The sequence below is a fragment of the Danio aesculapii genome, chromosome 16 (assembly GCF_903798145.1).
Source record: "Danio aesculapii chromosome 16, fDanAes4.1, whole genome shotgun sequence".
NCBI classification, from domain to species: Eukaryota; Metazoa; Chordata; class Actinopteri; order Cypriniformes; family Danionidae; genus Danio; species Danio aesculapii.
Window position 1 is genome coordinate 46,614,281 of NC_079450.1, and position 22,508 is coordinate 46,636,788.

Consider the following 22,508-nt stretch of genomic DNA (forward strand, 5'->3'; position numbering starts at 1 on the left):
ATTATTATTAAATAATATATTTGAAGGAGCCCTCCTGTGCCCTCCTTGTTTTTAAACAATTTCCAAGAGATGTTTAACAGAGCAAGGCATTTTTATACCATTTCATAAATGAAATATTCTAGAAATCATGTATTTGGAATGGCCAGTTTTTTATACTATAGATTAAAGGGTCAATTTTGTGTCCTTCATCTGGTTTCTGTCAATTTCGAATGACTCACTATCTTGAATGCAGTGTCAGTGATAACTGGAAAGTTCAGCTTCCAATTAAATAGGGGTTGTCAGATAATTATGTAACGCATCGCTTCTTTTTGTAAACAGATAGCACAGCAGCTAATGACAGCGTCTTTAGATTTTCTACATTTGAACAATGAAGCAATCCTGGCCTGTAGACTGTTCTTTGTTCAGATGTAACATAGGAAGCTCAATGGTGTCCTTTCACAGATTTATTATGTGAATTTGATATATGAAGGGAATATCCAAGAAGGAGTGAGGAAAAACTAGCTTGTGAGTGCAAGATACTTTTTGTAATTTTTTTATTTTTTGCAACCGTGGGAAATACAAAGCTGTTATCTTGTATCAAAGTTGCATTTAGAGCAGGGATGCCCAAACTAGTGCCCACAGGTCAAAGTTGGCCAATAGTAACCTTTGTTAAATAAGTTATTGTGTTATACTGCATTAGTTGATATGATTTAAAGTAATGTTTTCTATTTGCTTTTAAGTCTTATGAAATAAATTCTTATAACAGTAATTACCCTTTGCAACTTTAATGTAATATAGCTTGGGATATTTCGGCCCATAGCTTTCAATGATATTTGGCTTTTATCCCTTTATACAAAAAAGTATGGGCACTCCTGATTTAGAGGATGTTGCTGTACCTGTTGCTGTATGCGATGTAATATTTTAGCATATTATAATGTGGAAAGTGCTGAAATACTAGTATGCAAATGTCAACACAGGCTCATTCTGAAAACGTAGCCCTACAGACGTTTCTGGAGACTGCGAATTACGTAGCCAGAGGTACGTCTGGCTGCATTACATTTTTTTTTAAATGAATGCTACGGGCCGGTGTGATGCCGTTCCTTTTCGCGCTTACCAGCTGACTGCTTACCTTTGTATAGACGGCTTCCGGCTTTGTCCCGTTAGCATGCCATGTAGGTCGGCAGACTTGAGACTTGAGATGAGTTGTCCACAACGATAGGGTTCGAGTCTGGTGAAGAGCGGTTCCAGAAAGCAGGGAAGAGAAAAACAGAATCCAAAAAATAAAATAAATAAGTTAATAGCAGGGTGAGAATGTGGTAAAATCTGAAAACGTGGTAAAAATCAGACGAGGGCTTTTCTTTTTTTGGATTGCTTTTGAAATGTGTTGGTTGGGTTTAGGGAAGTGGGTGGCCGGGTCAATTGATAAAACTGGTTTGGTTTAGGGAAGGGGGAGGGTGGGTCAGTCGATCATTCGCTCAGTCAGTTAAAAAGTCAGTCGACAGCGGCCTCTTGTGGGTTTACGCAAGAACAGCAGGCGCGAATGGCACTCATGAGGGAAACTTGAGATTTCAAAAAGCGTACACAGCGGCCTCTCATGGATTCGCGAAAACAAAAACTGCGGAAAAACGTGCTAGCTCACATTGTTATTCTCAAAATGAATAGTTAATCTGTGCACAATTATCTACTGAAAAAAAATATTTATATGTATATTTCTTTTAGTGATCTTAAATGAAAGGATGATCATTTGATTCGCATTTGAAGTGGGGGTCTCTCCGTTGACATCAACCTACAGGCAACTTCCATAGCAACTGCAAAATAATACCCTCTTTTACTTTTTTTTATGAATGATTAATTCAAAAGAAAGCCCCACCCCTACCCTAATACTTTATCTCAGTTGAAGGTACACAATCATACTGAAATAAAAGTCTCAACAATTTCTGGTTCACATGGAGCAAAACAGCTCACTGCGTACTGAGGTGTTTTTGACAGGTTAAAAAGGCATTGACTTACCTTACCACTGAGAAATTTAACCAAAGTAACTTATAGACCTTTTCATTAATACCCTAAAGCAGGGATCACCAATCTTGGTCCTGGACGGCCGGTGTCCCTGCAGGGTTTAGCTCCAACTTGCCTCAACACACCTGCCTGGGTGTTTCAAGTATACCTAGTAAGACCTTGATTAGCTTGTTTAGGTGTGTTTGATTAGGGTTGGAGCTAAAATCTGCAGGACACCGGCTCTCCAGGAACAAGTTTGGTGACCTCTGCCCTAAAGAATCCTATCAGCTTTAAAGTCCACATGGACCAGAAGTTGCGACCATTTTTTTTTTGTATTGTGATGCAGTTCCTAGAGAAATGGTATATTAAATGAGAAAACACAATGGAGACATCAAAGTAGACATGTCATTCAGGAAAAGATCAGGAAATGTTTTTTAGAAGCATTATTACAACCTAACAGACACCTCCTCCCCGTTTCTGTTTGTTGTCAAAACTGACTGTTGGACTTAACCACACTCAATACCTCAAAATAATGTAATCTGAGAATTTAACTGGAAACAAGCAGGAAGTGCATTTAAAAAGAAATTAGATTACAAGAGCAATTTTTTTTCTTAATGACATGGAGAGATGAATTGTTCACCACTAAACTGGCAAGGTGAGTCAACAAAATCTAAACTATAATCTAAACTAAAGGTAATGTGGTTAGTTTTAATTTCATTTGTACTTTAAGGGCTGTCTCAATCACAAAATTCTTCTCAATCCACTGAAACATTAAGACCTTGAAAAGTCCCAGGATGCGCTGCATGAAACCAGGCAGCATCAAATCTCATCATGTTCTCTTAACAGAATGTCTGAAGCACGAAACATGAAAATGTCACAAAATGTCAATGTTAGATGCAAATTATATAAATATGTTATATGTTGTTGTTCATCAATACCAGTAGTAATGTTGTACTATTATTCTCATGTAACCATCAATTGTCCTTACAACTGGGAACAGGACATAATGATTGACAACCTCAAGAGATATAAGGAGCTGACTGAGATGCATCCAATAACTAGGAGGATCTGAAAGTGTTCTCGATTACATCTTTAATACAGAGCCTGCTAGCATAATTTCAGGACATTGAATGCTGTTCTTTAATTTCGATCTTTACATTGAGACTTGTTCCAAGTGCAGCATTAAAATTACTTTGTTCAGCAGATTCCATTCTCTGTGAAAGATAAGAATGTGTTGTGTTTCACAGGCATTGCATCTATGTGTGTGTCTTTTCTGGTCAGCCTGTACTACAACACTATCATAGCCTGGGTCATGTGGTATTTCTTCAACTCCTTCCAGGATCCTTTGCCTTGGAGCCAATGCCCCATCAATGAAAACAGGACAGGTATAACATGATCACGCTGAATAGGAGGATTTTATTATTGTTATTTATTTATTTATTTATTTATTTATTTATTTATTTATTTATATATTTATTTATTTATTTATTTATTTATTTATTTATTTATTTATTTATTTATTTATTTATTTATTATTATTATTATTTTTATTATTATTATTATTATTCTCTAAATCACTATGGACAATTTGAGTTTACTCAAGGTTTGGTTCATCTTCAATGTTATTGTTGATTGTCAGGACCGATTCCAGAGTGTGGGAAGAGCTCACCGGTGGATTATTTCTGGTATCGTGAGACTCTGAACACCTCAGCAGCTATAGATGATACGGGTGGTCTGCAGGTCTGGATGGTCCTCTGTCTGATCTCTGCATGGGCAGTGCTGTATGTCTGCTGTATCCGTGGAATAGAAACCACTGGGAAGGTAAAGCTGCTCAAATAAAAGCAGTGATGTAACAGGAATATTTCAGAATCTGGATCAGTTTTTAATAAATTAAGCATGTCTCAGTTCACAGTATACAAAACGAACAGTCAGTTTAACGTGCATTTGTGGTTAAAGGGACTGTTCGCCAAAAAAAATTAAATTCTGTCATCATCTACTCAACCTGCACTTGTTTCACACACACAGAGGAAAATACACTGAAGAATGTTGGAAACACAAATGACTTCCAGTCTTATTTTTTTTCTACACTGTAAAAATGCAAGGTTCCACACAATTTATTCATGTTGTCCCAACACAATTTGATTAAGTTAACTTGACACTTTTAACAAATTTGTGTGGATTGAACATAAAAAATTAAGTTGTCCCAATGAAATCTCAAGAATGTTGTTTCAGCTCATTTTAAATAAGTAGTTTGAACAAGCAAAAAATATATATTTTAAAAAATATATAAATATAATAAATATATTATAAAAAATACATTTTTTGAGCATACTATGGATGTCAGTAGTTAGTGTTTTCTGAACATTCTTGTGTTTTTTTAATACAACAACTTAAACTGGTTTGTAACAAATCAAGGGTGAGTAAATGATAACAGAATTTTCAATTTTGGAGGAAATATCTCTTAAAATTTGAGTTTAAAATGAATTTGATGATAATAATAAATAATTATATTATCAACAGAATTAATATTATATTATTCACGTTCCCTCAGCATATTCCCAGCTTTATCCAGGGTCAGCACAGTTGATTGAACCGTTAATTACTCTGGGATATGTTTTACACAGAGGATGCCCCAACTACCACAATCCAATAATTAAATTAATAAATTCTATAAAAAAAAATATTTTTAAATTAAATTAAATTAAATTAAATTAAATTAAATTAAATTAAATTAAATTAAATTAAATTAAATTAAATTAAATTAAATTAAATTAAATTAAATTATTTTAAGGGGTTTGACTAACAAGCAGTTTGGCAAATCCTTTGTGAATCTACTTCATTACCTACATAAATCATACTTGAATACACATCTCATTTTTTCAGTGTCTAATTACAGAATAACTCATTCATTCATTCATTCATTTTCTTTTTGGCTTAGTCCCTTTATTAATATGGGGTCGCCAGAGCGGAATAATACACCAACAGTGTAACTCGTTAATGTTAATTATGTTAGTTTACGTTTTTGAATAATGATTATTTGTCTTTTATATTAAATAGTTTTTTTTATCCTATATTTTTAGTAAGTGCTAAAGAAAACAGTTTTCCATATAATGGGATTCATGTTTAGTTTAGTTTCTTTCTTCATTTATTTATACTTTTGTATTGCATTATGGGACAATGATCTTTCCTCCAACAACTTTTGATGTTGAAAAGATTACTTTTATCGACATTTTTCATAGTTTGAAATTATATATTGCCTGGGTTGGTGTTGTAAATTACAGTACAAGAACCTGGTAATAAACTGCATGTACATTTCTTTTATTTTACAAACATATTTCTCTCTAAATTATTTCTTATACAATATATTGTTTCAAACTACTAAAATGTCAATAACAGCTCACGTTTTTAAAAGCGCAGTTAAATTTACAACATCAAAACTCGACAAAGCAGAGATAAAAGTCCCATAATGCAATTCATAATGAATCATGTGAATCATGAAATACAGATCCTGTTGATTAACAGATATTTTTTTACAGTGTATATACAGTTGAAGGCAAAATTATTAGCCCTCTTATGAATGTTTTTATTTGTTTTCCCAAGTGCTGTTCAACAGAGCAAGGGCATTTAAAAAAATATACACATATATTAGATTGGCTACAAAACAAACCACTGTTGTCAAGTGACTTGCCAAATTAACCAAACTTGTGTAGTTATCCTAATAACTCAGTTAAGCCTTTAAATGTCACTTCCAGCTTCAATAATAGTATCTTGCAAAGTAATGTTGTTTAAAATGTGTTGAAAAAATCTTTACATTCAACAGCAGTTGAGAAATATTTTAAAAAGAATTAAAATGTCACATTAGGGGTGATAATTTGACTTCAATTGTAAATAAAAATGACGTTAACCTAATCTATCACCACTAGTGCTCACGTTTTACCCTTTAAAATGGTAATCAATACATTTGTCAAAAGGTTATTTTTGAGCATTCCATGCTATAAATGAATGTTGAAATAAAGAATAAAGACCACAGCGATGTATCGTAAGGACACATGCTTGTAAAAAATCTCAACACAGAACAGCTTTACAGTTTTACAACTCTTGTGAACAATCAAGCAGACGGTTTGTTTCAACTGTTGTAATAAAAGGATTTAGAATTCCAGAACGTCCAAAGAGTTTATCTATCATTCAAGAGCCACAAAACATAAAGTTTGAACTCGCTGTACCATACCCAAAGCATTTGTCATCAGATTGTGTTAGATATGATATTCACATGTAATTAAATACAGTGTTTTTCCTCTTCTCTCCTCAAAGGCGGTATATGTAACATCGACATTACCGTATTTGGTTCTTACGATCTTCCTGATTAGAGGACTCACTCTGAAAGGATCCGTTGACGGCATTAAGTTCCTCTTTACTCCAGATGTGAGTTTCAAAGTTAAACCGTTTCACCCCATCAAGCATTTTTTTGTTTTTAAAAGATGTCTAATAGATGTCTAATAGACGTCTAAACATAGTCGTCTTGGCTAAAACAAGGCTAAATTTGAGCTGTCAGTCAAAATAGATGTCTTAGAATAGGCCAAAACTAGACTAGTCATCAAATGAACAGAAATGAATGACTACAAATATAAAGTCTGTCTAATCTGTCTATTTGACGACTTTCTTAGATGTCGATTTTCACTGACAGCTCAAATTTAGCCTTGTTTTAGCCAAACTGTCTACGTTTAGATAACTACTAGCCATCTATTAAGCACAAAATTGTTTTCTGGGACAGTGTTTAACAGTTAACATAAAATGTAAAATTGTGTTTGTGTGCAGTTAAACGAGTTGGCAAACCCCAGCACATGGCTGGATGCTGGTGCACAAGTGTTTTATTCATTTTCTCTAGCTTTTGGAGGTCTCATCTCTTTTTCCAGCTATAACTCTGTGCAGTAAGTTCACTTTCCTAATGTTTTTAATATTTCTGCTATAGGGCTGGACTTGTAGGATTTTTTTTGCCCAATACCAATACTAACATCAACCAAAATAAGTTAGCTGATCCTGGTACCAATATTTATATTAATCAATTGCATAGAGTACTATACAGTGCATTAAACTCATTTGACTGAATATGGGCTGAATTCATTTAACATTTAGCTTTTTAAAACTTTTTTTTTTTTTTTTTGGAAATAGGCATTTTACAAACCCCATATGTTAAACAGCTGAGTTTTACCATTTTTTAATTCATTCAGCTGGGAGCACATTTAGCTTAGCTTAGCATAAAACATTAAATTGGATTAGTCCATTAGCATATCGCTGAATTAATATTAGAAAAACATTTAGAAAACTTTCGTATTTGACACATGACTCTTCTTTTGTAATATGAAGCGTGACGCTTCAGGAGCAAGCATGAATATACGGGCAATCCAGTGTTGTAGTCAATAAACAGACAGATGGTCAAAAGGCAGGTAGCAGACAACATAACCAAACAAGCAAGCAAGCAAGCAAGGCGAGGGTCAAAAACATGGTAAAGCAAGGCAAGAAAAACACGTCAGAATGTCACATAACTGTAAAACAAGACTCAGCAAATATGTGTGCGTGTGTGCTGTGTACATAGTCCATGTAATCAGTTCATGAGCAACTCCCAGCCGTAAGTGTGTGTAATCTACTGAATGAGGAACAGATGCCTTGAGCGGTGCATGACTGGAACTTGTAGTTTGTTTGCTGGCAGATTTGTAGTTCTCCAGCGATCTGCAAGGGCTAGATCGCTGGTGACTGTGACATCTGTAGTTGCACTGTGTACTAAGACCAACAGAAAATGAAAAGTTGCTATAATCTATGTTCATCTGGCTGAGAATTATACTCTCATTACTCTCAAATGAAGTACATTGCTGCCACACCATGCCTGCAGCCGATGCAGTGTTGTTACCTAACTAACCTGGGGACTATTATCAGGTTCTTTGTAACATTGTACCTGCTGCAGCCTTGGTTTGGCAGCAGTGTTCCTTGAATTCTATGATGACTTAAGCTAAAATTATTATTATTAATTATTATTATTGTCAATGATTTAAGCTAAGCAAAAAGTTCAAAAATGGTAAAACTCAACTGTTTAACCCTGGTGAAGTTGGTTATCCCCCCCCCCCCCCCTCCAAAAAAAATATTTTTATCAATAAATAAATATAAATTAAAATTCCTTTAAGAGAAACATAAGTTAAGATAAATTAACTAAAATAAGTAAATTCTATATGATAATTTTCTTCAAATTTGATTTTTCTACTGAATATTTCTTTTAACAGCATTAACTTTGCTTTGAAATATAATAGAACATGAATATTGTATAAATAAATAAAAATTATAATAAAACCAGTGCTGTTGCAATATGGACATTTCAATATATGCTGCTCCAATAAAAAATACTTAAGCACAAACTAACCAAAGGTTTAGTGCCAGCACTTGAGCATTGTGCGAAGCAGTTACTTTTCTGATGCACACTTGATATTCTGTTGCAGATTCTATGTTGTTTTCTTGGCAATTATTTAGTATTTTTTGCTCTGAGGATTATTTAAAAAAATGTGCAATTTATTGACTCCATGTAATTATAAACCACCTTTTTCTGCCTTTTTCATTCATTCATTCATTCATTCATTCATTCATTCTCCTTCAGATTAGTGCCTTTATTCATCTCTTATTCTTTATTCACTGCCAACATATCCAGCATATACCTTGCAGCTGCAATCTACAGTAGTACTGGGAAACATCCACACACTCATTCACACACATACACTATGGCCCATTTTAGTTTATTTAATTCACTTATAGTGCATGTCTTTGGAGCACCTGGAGGCAACCTATGTGAACAAGGGTAGAATATGCAAAATCCATACGAAATGCCAACTGACCCAACCGGAACAACCAGCGACCTTCTTGCTGTGACGACAGTGCTAACCACTGAGCAACCATGTCACCTGCCTTTTTTAAGGTTTTTGCTGAAATTGCCTGATGGGCAGATGTAAAAAAATCACATTTAAGATAATCTTTAATAAAATAATAAAATAAACTGGCTAAAGGAATTATATTTGACAATGAAATCTCTTCTCTAAACAGATTTAACAGGTCTACATTAAATTAGATCTTTATAATTAATAATAAAAAATTAGACAACTTTTTTCATGATTTCCATATGCCATCTTTGCATTGAAAAAGCAACAGCTAAACTATTTGTGTACATATTTTTAACAGGTGTCTGCTCTTTACTTTTTGCAAATGTTTGTCGATTGATGGTGAATTATCTGTTTAAGCTGAATAGGCAAGGTCCCAATAAAAATTCCTGAGACACACCCAATCGATTACTTAGAATGATCTTTTCTCCCACTCTTACAACACAGCTGCCTACAAAATACACTCACTGGTCACTTTATTAGGTACACTTGTCCAGTTGCTTGTTAATGCAAATTTCTAATCAGCCAATCAAATGGCAGCAACTCAATGCATTTAGGCATGTAGACATGGGTCAAGACGATCTGCTGCAGTTGAAACCGAGCATCAGAATGGAGAAAAAAGGGTGATTTAGGTGAATTTGAACGTGGTATGGTTGTTGGTATCAGATAGGCTGGTCTGAGTATTTTAGAAACTGCTAATCTACTGGGAATTTCACACACAACCATCTTTAGGGTTTACAGAGAATAATCCAAAAAAGAGAAAATATCCAGTGAGTGGCAGTTCTGTGGGCGCTAATGCTTTGTTAGTACCAGAGGTTGGAGGAGAATGGACAGACTGGTTCGAGCTGATAGAAAGGCAACAGTAACTTAAATAACCACTTGTTACATTGATGTGCAGCCAACAAATCTGCTTCAACTACATGACACTATCCTGTCAATATAAACTAAAATCCCTGAGGAACATTTCCAGTACCTTGTTGAATCTATGCTACGAAGGATTAAGGCCGTTCTGAAGGCAAAAGCGGGTACTAGTAAGGTGTACCTAATAAAGTGGCCGGTGAGTGTATCTGCCAAATGCATAAATGGACTGTAAATGTATTTTGGAACTACTTAAGTACTACTTAACGACTATCATAAGTTTGCATAAAAAAGTCTAATAAAAAAGCTTTGAGGTGTGTAACTTCGGATCAGCGAGGCATACAAATCACCAGCTTTAAAATAAAATAAAAAGAAAGCACAATTATAAAAAAGTGAATCCAATATTTGGTAGTAATATAGGAGATTTATAAGACTTTGTTTCTTTGGCTGGTAAATTTTGACGAGAAACAAAATAAATGTGAAAAGGAGGGTGGGGGGGGGGGGGGGGGGGGGGGGGGGGGGGGGGGGGGGGGGTTGGGGGGAACTAGTATGCCCTGTGGAAGGAAAGTAGTTTTTTAGATCAATGTGATATAAATTTTTTGAGTTTTTGTGTGAGATTCATTCTCACAGTCAGTTTTCAAGAACAGCAGAAACCTGCAGTACAAATCCTTCAGTCAAATACTGTATGTATTTTCTCTTCCCAACAGCAATAACTGTGAGCAAGATGCAGTAATCATCTCTGTCATTAATGCGTTCACTTCCATCTATGCGGCCACTGTCATCTACAGCATCATTGGTTTCAGAGCAACAGAGAGATTTGATGACTGTATGAACGGGTAAGTGTTTACGAGTGTCACAACATTTCCATCTGACCTTCTGTTTCGGGAGAACATTGTGGTTCATGACATTCCGCGCAGATAAGTGTGAGGACTTGAGTGACTCAGTTGTTGTTACCATGAAAGGGCATCTTATCAAAGGATTAATTTGGTATCTCTCAGCTCCAAGTTTTTAAATGTCACCATAGTTATGGAATAGATAATGTGAACAATCTATGAACAACACTTTCGATTCATTTGCAAATGTTGGGTTACTTTATGTTATGGTTGCAATAAAGTTTCAGAAGGTAACTACATTAACTAGCAATGAAAGATGCAGTACTTCTGAAGCATTATTAATCTCGGCTAATGTCAAATTCAGCTTTGCTCCAATATTAAAATAAAACTTTGGGTCCTACTTTATATAAGGTGGCCTTATTTAATATCATAGTAACCTTCGGCCGCCATCCCATCTAAGAAGAGAGGGCATGATTTTGTCATTTCAAATCTGATGTAATCTTTTGTTTGTTTGCTTTATTGTTAAAAGCTAACTGAAATTAAATGTTTCAATTAAACGGTGTAAATTAATCAGATTTAGTTTAAATGTACATACCGTAACCTGATGGATAGAGGACAAATCTAGGCAAAAGGCAGATTCTGCTTGACTAGTGTATTGATCATTGAACTCCACTTTGTTATAAATGTGATTGTTTATGTTTTATTAAAATGTTATCTTTTTATACACCATTAGTTATGTTTTAAAGTAATGTTTTCTATTTACTTTTAAATCTTATTAAATAAATTAGGAAATATTCACATGGCAACTTTGATGTAATATAGCTCTGTATATTTACCTTTGGGCCATAGCTCTCAATGATATTTGGCTTTTGTCCTTTTATACAAAAAAAGTTTGGGCACCCTTGATTTAAATGAACCGTTTGGTTACAAGTATTGGGTACATGCACGTTTTACATTGTACTTATATTTGAAAATTATTTGCATACAATTACATCTGTATTTCATTTTTGTAATGACATTTACTGTATAACTACACTGTTGGTCTATCCCTTACACCCGAAGCCACACTTAAACCTACCCATACCACCAAACCTGTTCCTAATCTTAATGTATCTCACCTCAATAATGCCATAAGTGTTGTGTCACACAATATATGAGCACAATAAGTACATTGTACTCATTTTTAAAGCAAGCACTTAATATAAAGTGGGACCGAAAGGGGAATCAAAATAGTGATAATTAATGTTAGTTAATGCATTAATGTTCTAACATGTTAAAGCAACTGGGAACTTTTTTGTAAGGAAGCAGATATGAAGCATAACACCAGTATATGTTTACTTATATTTATAAATTACCAAAGATTGTTAAATGTTGTCATTCCATGATATGTAACACATGAACCATTCTTAAAGTATTAAACTTGATTTATTCGTTCAAACATTAAAGCAATAATCCTTCTTTTGTTCTGCAGGAACATTTTGACTCTTCTGAACACATTTGACCTGCCAGAGGGATTCATCAATCAAAGCAACTATCAAGACGTTTTTCAGAGCCTTAATTCTACAAGCCCTGACATCATCAGCAGCCTCAGCCTTAAGACCTGTGATCTAAACAACTTTCTTAGTGAGGTACAGTATAGGACTGAAGGATATCTGAGGGATGTTTATTTATAAATCATTAATCATATTAAATTTTTATTAAGTACTAGCAATACACTTCAAAACAGTCAACTTTATCAAATGAAATGCGTGTAGATAACTCAAAATTTTCTGAAAGTGCTACTCATTTGAAAAGAGTTTTGAACTCAGTGTTGAAGGTAAAGAGTTAATTAAATACCTCATTACTTCAACTTAAATGGAGTAAGTTCACAGTACTCATAGATTAGTTTTTTCTTTAACTCAAATGGTTTGTAGCCATCAGTTTCCTTAAATGGTTTGAGTTGCCTTAACTTATTGGGTTTTACAGTACTCAGTTGGTTTGAGTTCTCTTCATTTATTGTATTTTACTGTGCTGAAATTGCTTCATTTACTTTAATAGATTAAGTTCACAGTACTCATTTGGATTAGTTTTTGAACTTAAATGGTTTGTTGCAATCGGTTTCCTAAAATGGTTAGAGTCACCTTAACTTTTTGGGTTTTACAGTGTACCAATTATGTACATCATGATACTGAGGGAAGTACCTTTATATATACTACAGTAAAAGCTGTCTTTTCCAGTAAAAAAGTAATGCTAAGACTTAACTAAATTTTAAATGAAAAAAATAAAAAATAATCATGTCCAGATGAAATTTGTTTGCATAAACAGCTAAAATGCTGTAGTGTGAACGCCAGGCCAGTAACACAAAAACATGGATAATTTTATAATACTAGTGCACTAATATGTATTAATTATTGCTTAACTAACATATAATTAAATGTAATAATAAGATTATATTTGTAATGCAGGAAGCATTATTGAATGGTTTAGTTTTTTTCAGAACAAATAACTATTACTAGAGTTATTAGCTGGTTCATGTGTGTATAATTGGTGTTTAAGCAAAACAGAGATCAGGCATCCCCTGTTCATAATTACACAAGCTTAACACTTTAAAAGCCTTTTTGATATCACAACACTGCATGAAACCCAATTTTATAATACAAGTGCACTAATATGCATTAATTATGGTTTAAATAACATATAATTAAATCTAATAATAAGATAGACTTATATTTGTAATGGTTTAGTTCTTTCATAACTAATAACTCTTACTAGAGTTATGAGTTATTACTTTTAACTAATAACTACTTGTGCATTTTAATGCATAATACACTAGGATTTTAAGTTACCAAAACATTATGTCATCAGAAAATCTTGTTTTTGTAGCTTAAACTATACTCATTTAACTTGCATTGTGTATCAGTTCTCATTATTAACTATTCTCATTATTAACTATTTAGAAGTTGGCTGTTTATTTGTACTTATAAAGCATATATATTCTGATTATCTTATTCTTTATCCCTAATCCTAACTAATATCTAATTCTAACCCCCTTTAGAACTATAATAAGCAGCAAATTAGAAGTTTGATGCAAAAAATAATAGTTAAAGGTTTATTAATCACGATAATTGTACCTTTAAAAAAGTGTGACAGTTTGGAATAAAATCCTTAGTTTATAAATGAACACATGGGATTTTAATTGAAGAATCTATCTTCTCAATCCTATATGAGTTTAGATAATATAAATATTTCAATAACTAAACATACATCATTCCTTTCTTTGTATAGGCAAATGTTATAAACCAGTAAATTTGGACACTTTCACAGGGTGTAGAAGGAACGGGTCTTGCCTTTATTGTGTTCACTGAGGCAATCACCAAGATGCCACTGTCTCCACTCTGGTCCGTCCTGTTCTTCATCATGCTCTTCTGCCTTGGCTTGTCCTCCATGTTTGGCAACATTGAGGGTGTTCTGGTTCCCCTGCAGGACCTAGGCATCTTCCCCAAAAGCTGGCCTAAGGAAATTATTTCAGGTATTAATCCAATGCCAATCCTTGACTATTAAGCTGAAATAAGAGAAGCCATATTGACCTAGAAAAAGGCAACTTTTCATTTTCCACCAGTCTTACTAAACAATGTAACTACAGAATAATCACACTTTAAATAGGAAAATGATTAAAACTCTCTTGTCATTTTTGAGCAAGATGCTAATGGTCTTATCTGATTCACTGATCTATGGTAAGCTAAACTAAAAGTGCACTCTCTAGGCAGCGAACAGCTGAATGAATTAAAAAATGGTAAAACTCCACTGTTTATGGGAGTTGTAAAATCTGTCTATTTTTTAAAGTGGTAGTATTCCTTTAATTCTTGAATTGAACTTGAATTGAGCTTGAATTCTTGAATTGAATCGTTTGATGATTGGATTAACTATTTTGTAGTGCTATCTTGGACTGGTCACAGCATATCTTTAGGGTTAGTTTGAAATATTATTATATACATGCTTAGCATTCATTGATAAATTGTGAGCAGTGTGAAGCAGTTTTGTCAGGATTCCCTTTACCTATGGCTTAGAACAGTGGTTCCCAAACTCGATCCTGGAGAGCTAGTGTCCTGCAGAGTTTAGCTCCAACTTTCTTCAATACAACTGCCTGGAAACTTTTAATACAGCCGTTTTCAATTCTGGTCCTTATGCACATCCCGCACCACAGACACAAAACTTTGTTCTGAGCCAAAATAGCTAATTAAATATTTAATTAAACACAAAGCTGACAGAAACGAAGACAGCTTATGGAGTATTAGTATACACTCCAGTATTCAGTCACAAGATGATGTCAAACAGCCAAAAACGCAAAGCTGACAGAAACTAAACTGGCTGGTTAAAGCATATACTAACCTGCGTATTATTCATTTGTAAAAAAAATAAAATAAAATTATATATATAATATATATATATATATATATATATATATATATATATATATATATATATATAATAGACAGAAAAAAACTACTACCACGTCTAGTACAACTGATACTACTACAATGACTACTACTAATGATACTACTACAACATCTACTACAACTGATACTACTTCAACAACATTTACCGATACTACAACATCTGCATTGACAACATCTGCTACTTCTGATACTACTACACCAATGACAACTACTGCTACTACAACATCTACTAATTCGGATACTACTATACCAAATGACATCTACCATTACTGATACTACTACAACTATTACTTCAACAACCACAACTACTTCTACAATCACTACTACCACTGTTACAACAACGGCAGCAACCTGAATAATGACCAAGGCAGAAATACTTATGATAATCATAATGAGGAGATAAAAGGAGGACAAGTCAGAACAGTAATACTAAGAATGGTAACAAAAGTAGAAGTAATAAAATTAATGATGATAGTGAGGAGACAAACCAGCAAGAGCTAGCTAGCAAAAAAAGCTAGCAAGAGCTAGCTGGTTCAGGTGTTTCTAATTGGGGTTGAAGCAAAACAGAGTTTGAGTGTCCCTGGTTCATAATTACCCAAGCTGAACTCTTTAAAGTGTGAATAGCCTTTTTGAGATGATGACACCCCATGAAACCCATTTTATGAAGGACTTAACTGTGATTTTTTTTATTCTTTTTTTTTAGAAATGCTTTACATTTCTGATTCCATTATTCATGGCAGGTGTGACGTGCTTGGTGTGCTGTCTGGTGGGGCTGATATTTGTCCAGGGCTCAGGAAACTACTGGCTGGCCCTATTTGACAGCTTTGCTGGCTCTATTCCACTCCTCATCATTGCTTTCTCTGAGATGATTGGAGTCGTGTATGTTTATGGCATTGACAGGTAAGTTGGAGGCCAACTGATTTTTATCCTACAAGACTCCATATTCAAGAAACTGGGAACTGGTTATAGGACCTAGACAGGTTAAAGAAGATAACGTAGATGAACGTATTCACATATCAGCAACTCATGGATGTTTTTACAGTGACTAAACAATGATTTTATGTGTTTATGGTTTAGATAAAGCTCACATGAATCAGCAATATATGATGTTATCTCCTGTTTTTGAACAGGTTCAATGAAGACCTGATATTCATGATAGGACACAAACCTAACATCTTCTGGCAAGCCACATGGAGATTCATAAGCCCCCTCATCATGTTGGCCATCTTCGTTTTTTACTTTTCCACAACTGTCACCAAGGAAATCTTCTACATCGCTTGGGATCCTGAATCGGTGACTTGAACATTTATTAAATTATTAAAATTCTCCTATGATGTTTTATTAACAGTTTTATTAACCATATTTTGTGATTCACAAGTGTTTTCTATTTTTTTACGGTTGTGAGTTGTGTTGTGGGACTTTGATCTCTGCTTTGTCAACTTTGGATGTTGATAATTCAACTATACAGTTTAACAAAGTGGCTTTTATTGACATTTTAGTAGTTTTAAATAATATGTCTAAGAAATAATACATACAGAAATAAGTCAGAAAATTACTGGCTGTTTATTACGAGGTTTTTGTACTGTTAACTACAACACCAATATATCATGGTAAACTATTAAAAATGTTAATAAAAGTCACTCTTTCAAGGTCCCACAACACAATTCAAAAGCATAAATAAACAGGGGGAAAACATGTATCACAAAATATGTAAAACTGCTAATTTACGGGTATGTTTTACAGTGTACAGTAATTTGTTTCGGGGGTCCCCTAACAATATGTTTACATACAGTACATCCAAGGTTAAAAATAATATTTATTTATCATAAAATCCATTGTAACTTACATTTTTTTCTCTTACTGTAGTTTCTCAATTGGTTCTTTTTTGGATCCAGTTTTCTAAACTACTTCTTTCTGGGGGCCAGTTTTGTTATGATTAGTCAGATGGACAATTCTGTTGTGATTGGATGACTAAAGAAAACATCGGTCAGAAAACACACAGTCATTGCCACACTTGCATGAACTGTGATACCAACAGAGGCGGTGATGTCAGTTTCCTGCTTTTGAATAACAAGTAACATGGATTTGCTTGTAATATAGTGGAAAAACAGGCTATTTGGTTGAAAACAAAAAAACAGTATCTTCTTGACATGTAAATTACACAAATCAAAGCTAAATTTGTGATCAACATAAAGTGCTTAAAAGCCTAATCCGGCATATATAAAACATTTTTATTAATTTAGAATAAACTGAATAAAATTAGACCTGAGTCAAATCCAACTCAGTTGCATTTACTTTCGACTGGACTCGAACATTAGTTTAAACATTAGTTATGGGCTAATAATTAATAACCCCACCCCTCATAACATACACTCCACTTAAAAACAGTAAAGACATTATCATTACTTAACCAGCACTGCACGATTGTGACAGAAGACCAGACCAAACCACACTACCACAAAACCCCCTACACCTGTCATTCCCTTCAATGTGCTTGTCAATGCATTAAAGCATTGAGTGTAGTAGAAGTGTAAATCTCTACATCAAAATGCAACCATAAAAAATCCAGACTGAATGTTCCAAAAAAAACTTCCTCTTTTCTCTTCTGTCTGGTAAAGCATTGTTGTTGGACAAATCCTTATGAAATGCAATTCAGTGTCATAATCAACTCTTTTTTTCAGTTTTACAAGTCACTACCAGAGTGCTCACCACTTCCAAACGTGTCCAGTTATGTCACATATCATCCACAGACAACAGTTTAGAACTCTGACAGTAACTATAGTGGATAGAAGGAAGCAGATCTACTCACTCCCTACTAAAAAGGAATCCATGCTAGGATTCATTCTGCCTTGGTCTCTATGATGACTTAATCAAGTTGTAAAATTATATGCAACAAGCCACACAACTCTCTAACTAGGGTGCGTTCCCCAAACAATGACGTAACTCGCGGCTGAACTATCATAGTACGATGCATTGTTTGAGAAATGAATGATGAAGTGACGAGTGTTTCCCAAATGCTGTAGTTGCTCTGTCGCAGATTCATTGTTTGAACCACGTTAATTATAACGTAAAACACCCATAATGATGCTCTAAACGGGGTGGTAACAACTTCTTTAGAGAAGAACCCCATCATTTCTTTGTGCAAATTATATTGTTTTACATGCAAACGCATTAAAAAAAGAAATCCAATATTAGCTTTGGTAAAAACATGCACTCGTTTTCCATATTGATTGAAATATATGTAAATGGCACATATAGGGCCTGTGATTCCTTTACAAATATTATTGAGAACATTACATATTCTATTCTAAAACTATTCTATTCTTAAATTACTTACAAAACATAACACATATTCGAATCTCATATATAAATCATATACATAGATAATGAGGCTATTTATTAAGAAATGTAAATTATTCTTTATTATTTATAACGATGGTGCAGTGGGTAGCACAATCCCCTCACAGCTAAAAGGTCGCTGGGTCATTTGGCATTTCTGTTTTGTTTTATAATTCCAAGATTAAATGTCAGAATGTTCTAAATGAATAGGCCATATGGGGATAACTGGGAATAGAACACAGCCAGGAAATATGTTTCTAACTACAGCTCCAGAGGTGTAGTTGCAAGCATACAAGTGGCGGTGCAGTTAGCGAATGTTCGTTTGAACGATAAATTTGGGAACGCCAAATCAACTATGTTTGTAACTATGGAACTTTCGACCTTAGTTGGCTAACGATGGTTTTCGGAAACGCACTCCTGACTAGCCCCCTACCAGAAAGTCCAGAAATTGCATGCCCTCCAATACCAGAACTTTTGGAACTTGATACCAGCCGTTTGTCTCATATAGGACACACAATCACACAATCAACCATCCCTAAACAGTGGAAATGCTGGATTCCACACAATCAATTTGTATTGGGTATAAAGTTAACTTATACGTTTTTTTTTTTGTTTTGTTTTTTTTTTACAATTTTAAGTTGATTGAACATAATACAATTAAGTTGTCTCTCCAAAACAATTCAAGAATCGTGTTGTTTCAGCTCATTTTAATCAAATCGATTAAGTTAACATTTTTACCAAATTTATGTGAATTGAACAATAAAAATTAAGTTGTCCCAGTAAAATCTCAAGATTTGTGTTGTTTCAGCTCATTTTAAATAAGTAGTTTAAACAAGTTTAAAAAATATTTTTTAAGTGTATGTAGTAACTTAACAGGCCGAAATATTTTGTTATTGAATTAAATTACTGGTGATTTATTTTAGAAAGTTCAGAATTTGTTTTTTAAATTTAGAGAAAGTAACTTAATTTGGTGTACACACTGAAAAAAAAAATTCCATTGGATTTACTAAATTGTTTAAGGTAAGTGGTTGCAAACAACTAATATGGGCTGAATTGAAACAAACTAATTTAATAATGTTCAACTTAATTTGTTTGTTTAATTTCAGCCTAATGTTTGCAACCACTTATCTTAAAAAAATAATAAATCCAACGATTCATTTTTTTCAGTGCAGTTTGATCTTTACAATTTAGCTTTTTTTGTTTGTTTTTTACAAACAGCTGTATTAAACATATCTAAAACAAGCATAACATGGGGACCTCAACCATATTTTGATACTCATTATAAAAAGACTGTAGCATGCAAAGCGTCAACCTTCAAAGTTATTAAAGGACTTTGTTCTTATTCACAGGAAAATTTCCCAACTCTAGAGAAGAAGCCATATCCAACGTGGATCTACGTAATAATCTTTCTGCTGGCTGGGGTTCCTAGTTTGGCTGTACCGGGAACTGCTGTTTTCAGAGCAATTCGAGACTATTGCTGCAAAAAACATCCCAGTGCTTCAATCCAACAACTAGATTCTATATCTTACAAAGTCCATATGCATGATGAAGAAGTGAAGTCACAAAAGACTGAGAAATTTGACCAAAAGTTGTATACATGAGATTTAACTGAATCTGCTACGTCATCATTTTAGAGGCCACACATAGATAAAAGCCTTTTCTGGAATTTGCAGAATATTGCTATAATTTTTGCCCTTCAAACTGTGCTTGTAAAATGTTACAGTGGTTTCAGCTTCCAGTTTTCAATTTTCCATTAACTAATTAATTTACTTAATTTAATTAATTAATTTACCAACAGTATGGATAAAGCTGAGATACTAAATTAGGGCTTACTGAATTAGAGAGATTAATTTATATTGGTTACATATAATTTAAAGCATTTGCAATTTTACACACATTTTAATAACGCAAAATAAGAGATAAAAAAATAAAGATTATAAGAAAATTGTGTGCCATATTTGATGGTGGTATGTGGCAGACATGTTTTTGTGCTTTAATATATTGATAAGTGTATTTATTTTTGTTACAAATAATGGCATTAAATTGGATTTTTAAATGTTTCACCCAAGCAGTCTTCCTCAAAATATATGTTCTGATAAAGGATTTTGGCCATGTTTCTCGACAAGTTCAATAAATATTTGTCTATGCCAATAATTTGCCTCGTTTAACCATTTGTGCATAATTATTTGTCTTTAATTAGGCATGAATTTTGAAATCAGTCATCATGACTGTGTTGTGCATTTTATTCTGCTAATATTAAATAGGAACCAGGAAACATCTGACTCCTGACTGAGACACCACTGAAGAATTTGAGATTGCAGTATATAATTCAAGGTGTATCACATGTTCTGAATGTGGCACTAGAAAACAAATAACTGCACAAAATAATAATAATAATAATAATAATAATAATAATAATAATAATAATAATAATAATAATAATAATAATAAATTCCTTTTTACCAGACACTCAATGTGATTACTTCAGGATGTTGGTTTCACTGCACAAAGGGCTAAGCAAATATGAGCTCGAAAAGAGTACCAGCAAAATAAACAATTATAAACTCTTTAACAAAATATCATAATACACAAAACATGGATAAATCATCAAAACAGAATATAAATCAACATACCAAAACAAACAAAATTCAACGACAGATAGCACACATTCACCACAGTTTCAACCCATTCACAATAATACAAAATAGTCATCTTACCCTACCTCAACGCAAACGGGTAACAAAAACGAGCACGTCATAGAAGCCGGTATGCCAGGAAGCAAAAAGCCCAAATGAACACCACATACCCATCAAAATGAGAGTCGTTAGATAGTCGGGCCGCTCGCACTTCATTGGTCTAACAATCACATGCTGACCAAACCCAAAATGACTCACCTTGGCACATTTATTTACAACAACCCCAAATCAGAAAAAGTTGGGACAGTATGGAACACGCAAATAAAAATAGAAAGAAATGATATCTAAATTTACTTTGTCTTGTATTTCATTGCAGACAAAACAACAGCACATCATTTATTGTGTTTATTTAAATAAACACGTATTTCAATTTTAGTTCTTGCAACACATTTCAAAAAACGTTGGGACAGTAAAGCATTTACCACTTTGTAAGGTTGTCATTCCTTTTCACAGCACTTAAAAGACGTTTAGGAACTTGTCCTATTCCTCCTGTATAAAAGTCTTGATGTGGGCAACAGTACGCTTATAGATGAATGACAATTCTTGATGCAGTGCCATCTGAGGAATTGGAGATCACGTTAGTTCAGCTTATTGTGCACTGAAAACCCTAATAATTTGATTGAACTAAATTAATTGAGTAAACTCGTTGCCTCAATTTATTTGAGTAATGGAGTCTCCCAAATCTTTCATATTTAAGTTTATTTAACTTGCTGGTTTTGTAGACTATACTTAAATTGTTCAGTTCACTCGATTAATTTAGTTCAGTCAACTTATTAGGGTTTTCAGTGCTTTTTTTTTTTTTTTTTTTTTTTTGTTATCCATGGAATAATGGAAATAAAAATGCTGTTTTAATGGAACTACAGGACACTAAAGGGCACTGGTCAGACACATGGAATGTATAATAGGTGAGTGGGTGAATGAAGAAGAGATTCAGTTGTGGTAGAGGGAACGCATGGGCTATTTCTCAATTCCAAGAACGCAGAAACGTTCTTGTGGAGACCGATCTTGCCAAGTGTCCCTGGAAGAACGAACTCGGGAGACCACGAGAACAGAAAACGCGTCCTGTGAGGAATGAGATGCTGCGTTCTTTCTAATGGTCACATGACCTTGACGCGTTTTTTAATGGAAAATTATTAAACATTAAAGCATTCATACAATGATTTATTGTTTTCCCCTTTTCAAAATATATACCATGCGTAAAAACAATATAAAATTACGTTGCACATTATAAATAAAACCAATTTTAATAAGAATTTCAGCAAACAAACACCCTTAATGTGTTCATTCCTTTATTAAGATGTCCATGGTAATGTTTACTTTTACCGTTTCATTAAGGGAAACTCCTGAGGTAAATAAGTGACATCTCTAAACTTTAATAATAAATCTAAAAAAAATGCTGCACTTTCCACCTCCAGTCGCAATGATTTCTGGGACTTCTAGAGCAAGTTCGGCGCTCAA

The 22,508-nt window shown here is 33.7% G+C and overlaps 1 protein-coding gene across 1 annotated transcript in view; it reads left to right on the forward strand.

The window, feature by feature from the left end:
• Nucleotides 1–20,508, forward strand: part of slc6a19b (solute carrier family 6 member 19b) — a 26,381-nt gene extending 5,873 nt beyond the window's left edge. The window contains exons 3-12 of the mRNA XM_056475964.1: nucleotides 3,222–3,359; nucleotides 3,614–3,795; nucleotides 6,286–6,396; nucleotides 6,790–6,902; nucleotides 10,454–10,582; nucleotides 12,051–12,207; nucleotides 13,883–14,087; nucleotides 15,756–15,915; nucleotides 16,146–16,308; nucleotides 19,704–20,508. Of these exons, the coding sequence (XP_056331939.1) occupies nucleotides 3,222–3,359; nucleotides 3,614–3,795; nucleotides 6,286–6,396; nucleotides 6,790–6,902; nucleotides 10,454–10,582; nucleotides 12,051–12,207; nucleotides 13,883–14,087; nucleotides 15,756–15,915; nucleotides 16,146–16,308; nucleotides 19,704–19,955 (1,610 nt within the window). The 3' untranslated portion in view covers nucleotides 19,956–20,508. The remainder of the gene's footprint in view (nucleotides 1–3,221; nucleotides 3,360–3,613; nucleotides 3,796–6,285; nucleotides 6,397–6,789; nucleotides 6,903–10,453; nucleotides 10,583–12,050; nucleotides 12,208–13,882; nucleotides 14,088–15,755; nucleotides 15,916–16,145; nucleotides 16,309–19,703) is intronic.
• The last annotated feature ends 2,000 nt before the right edge of the window (nucleotides 20,509–22,508 follow it).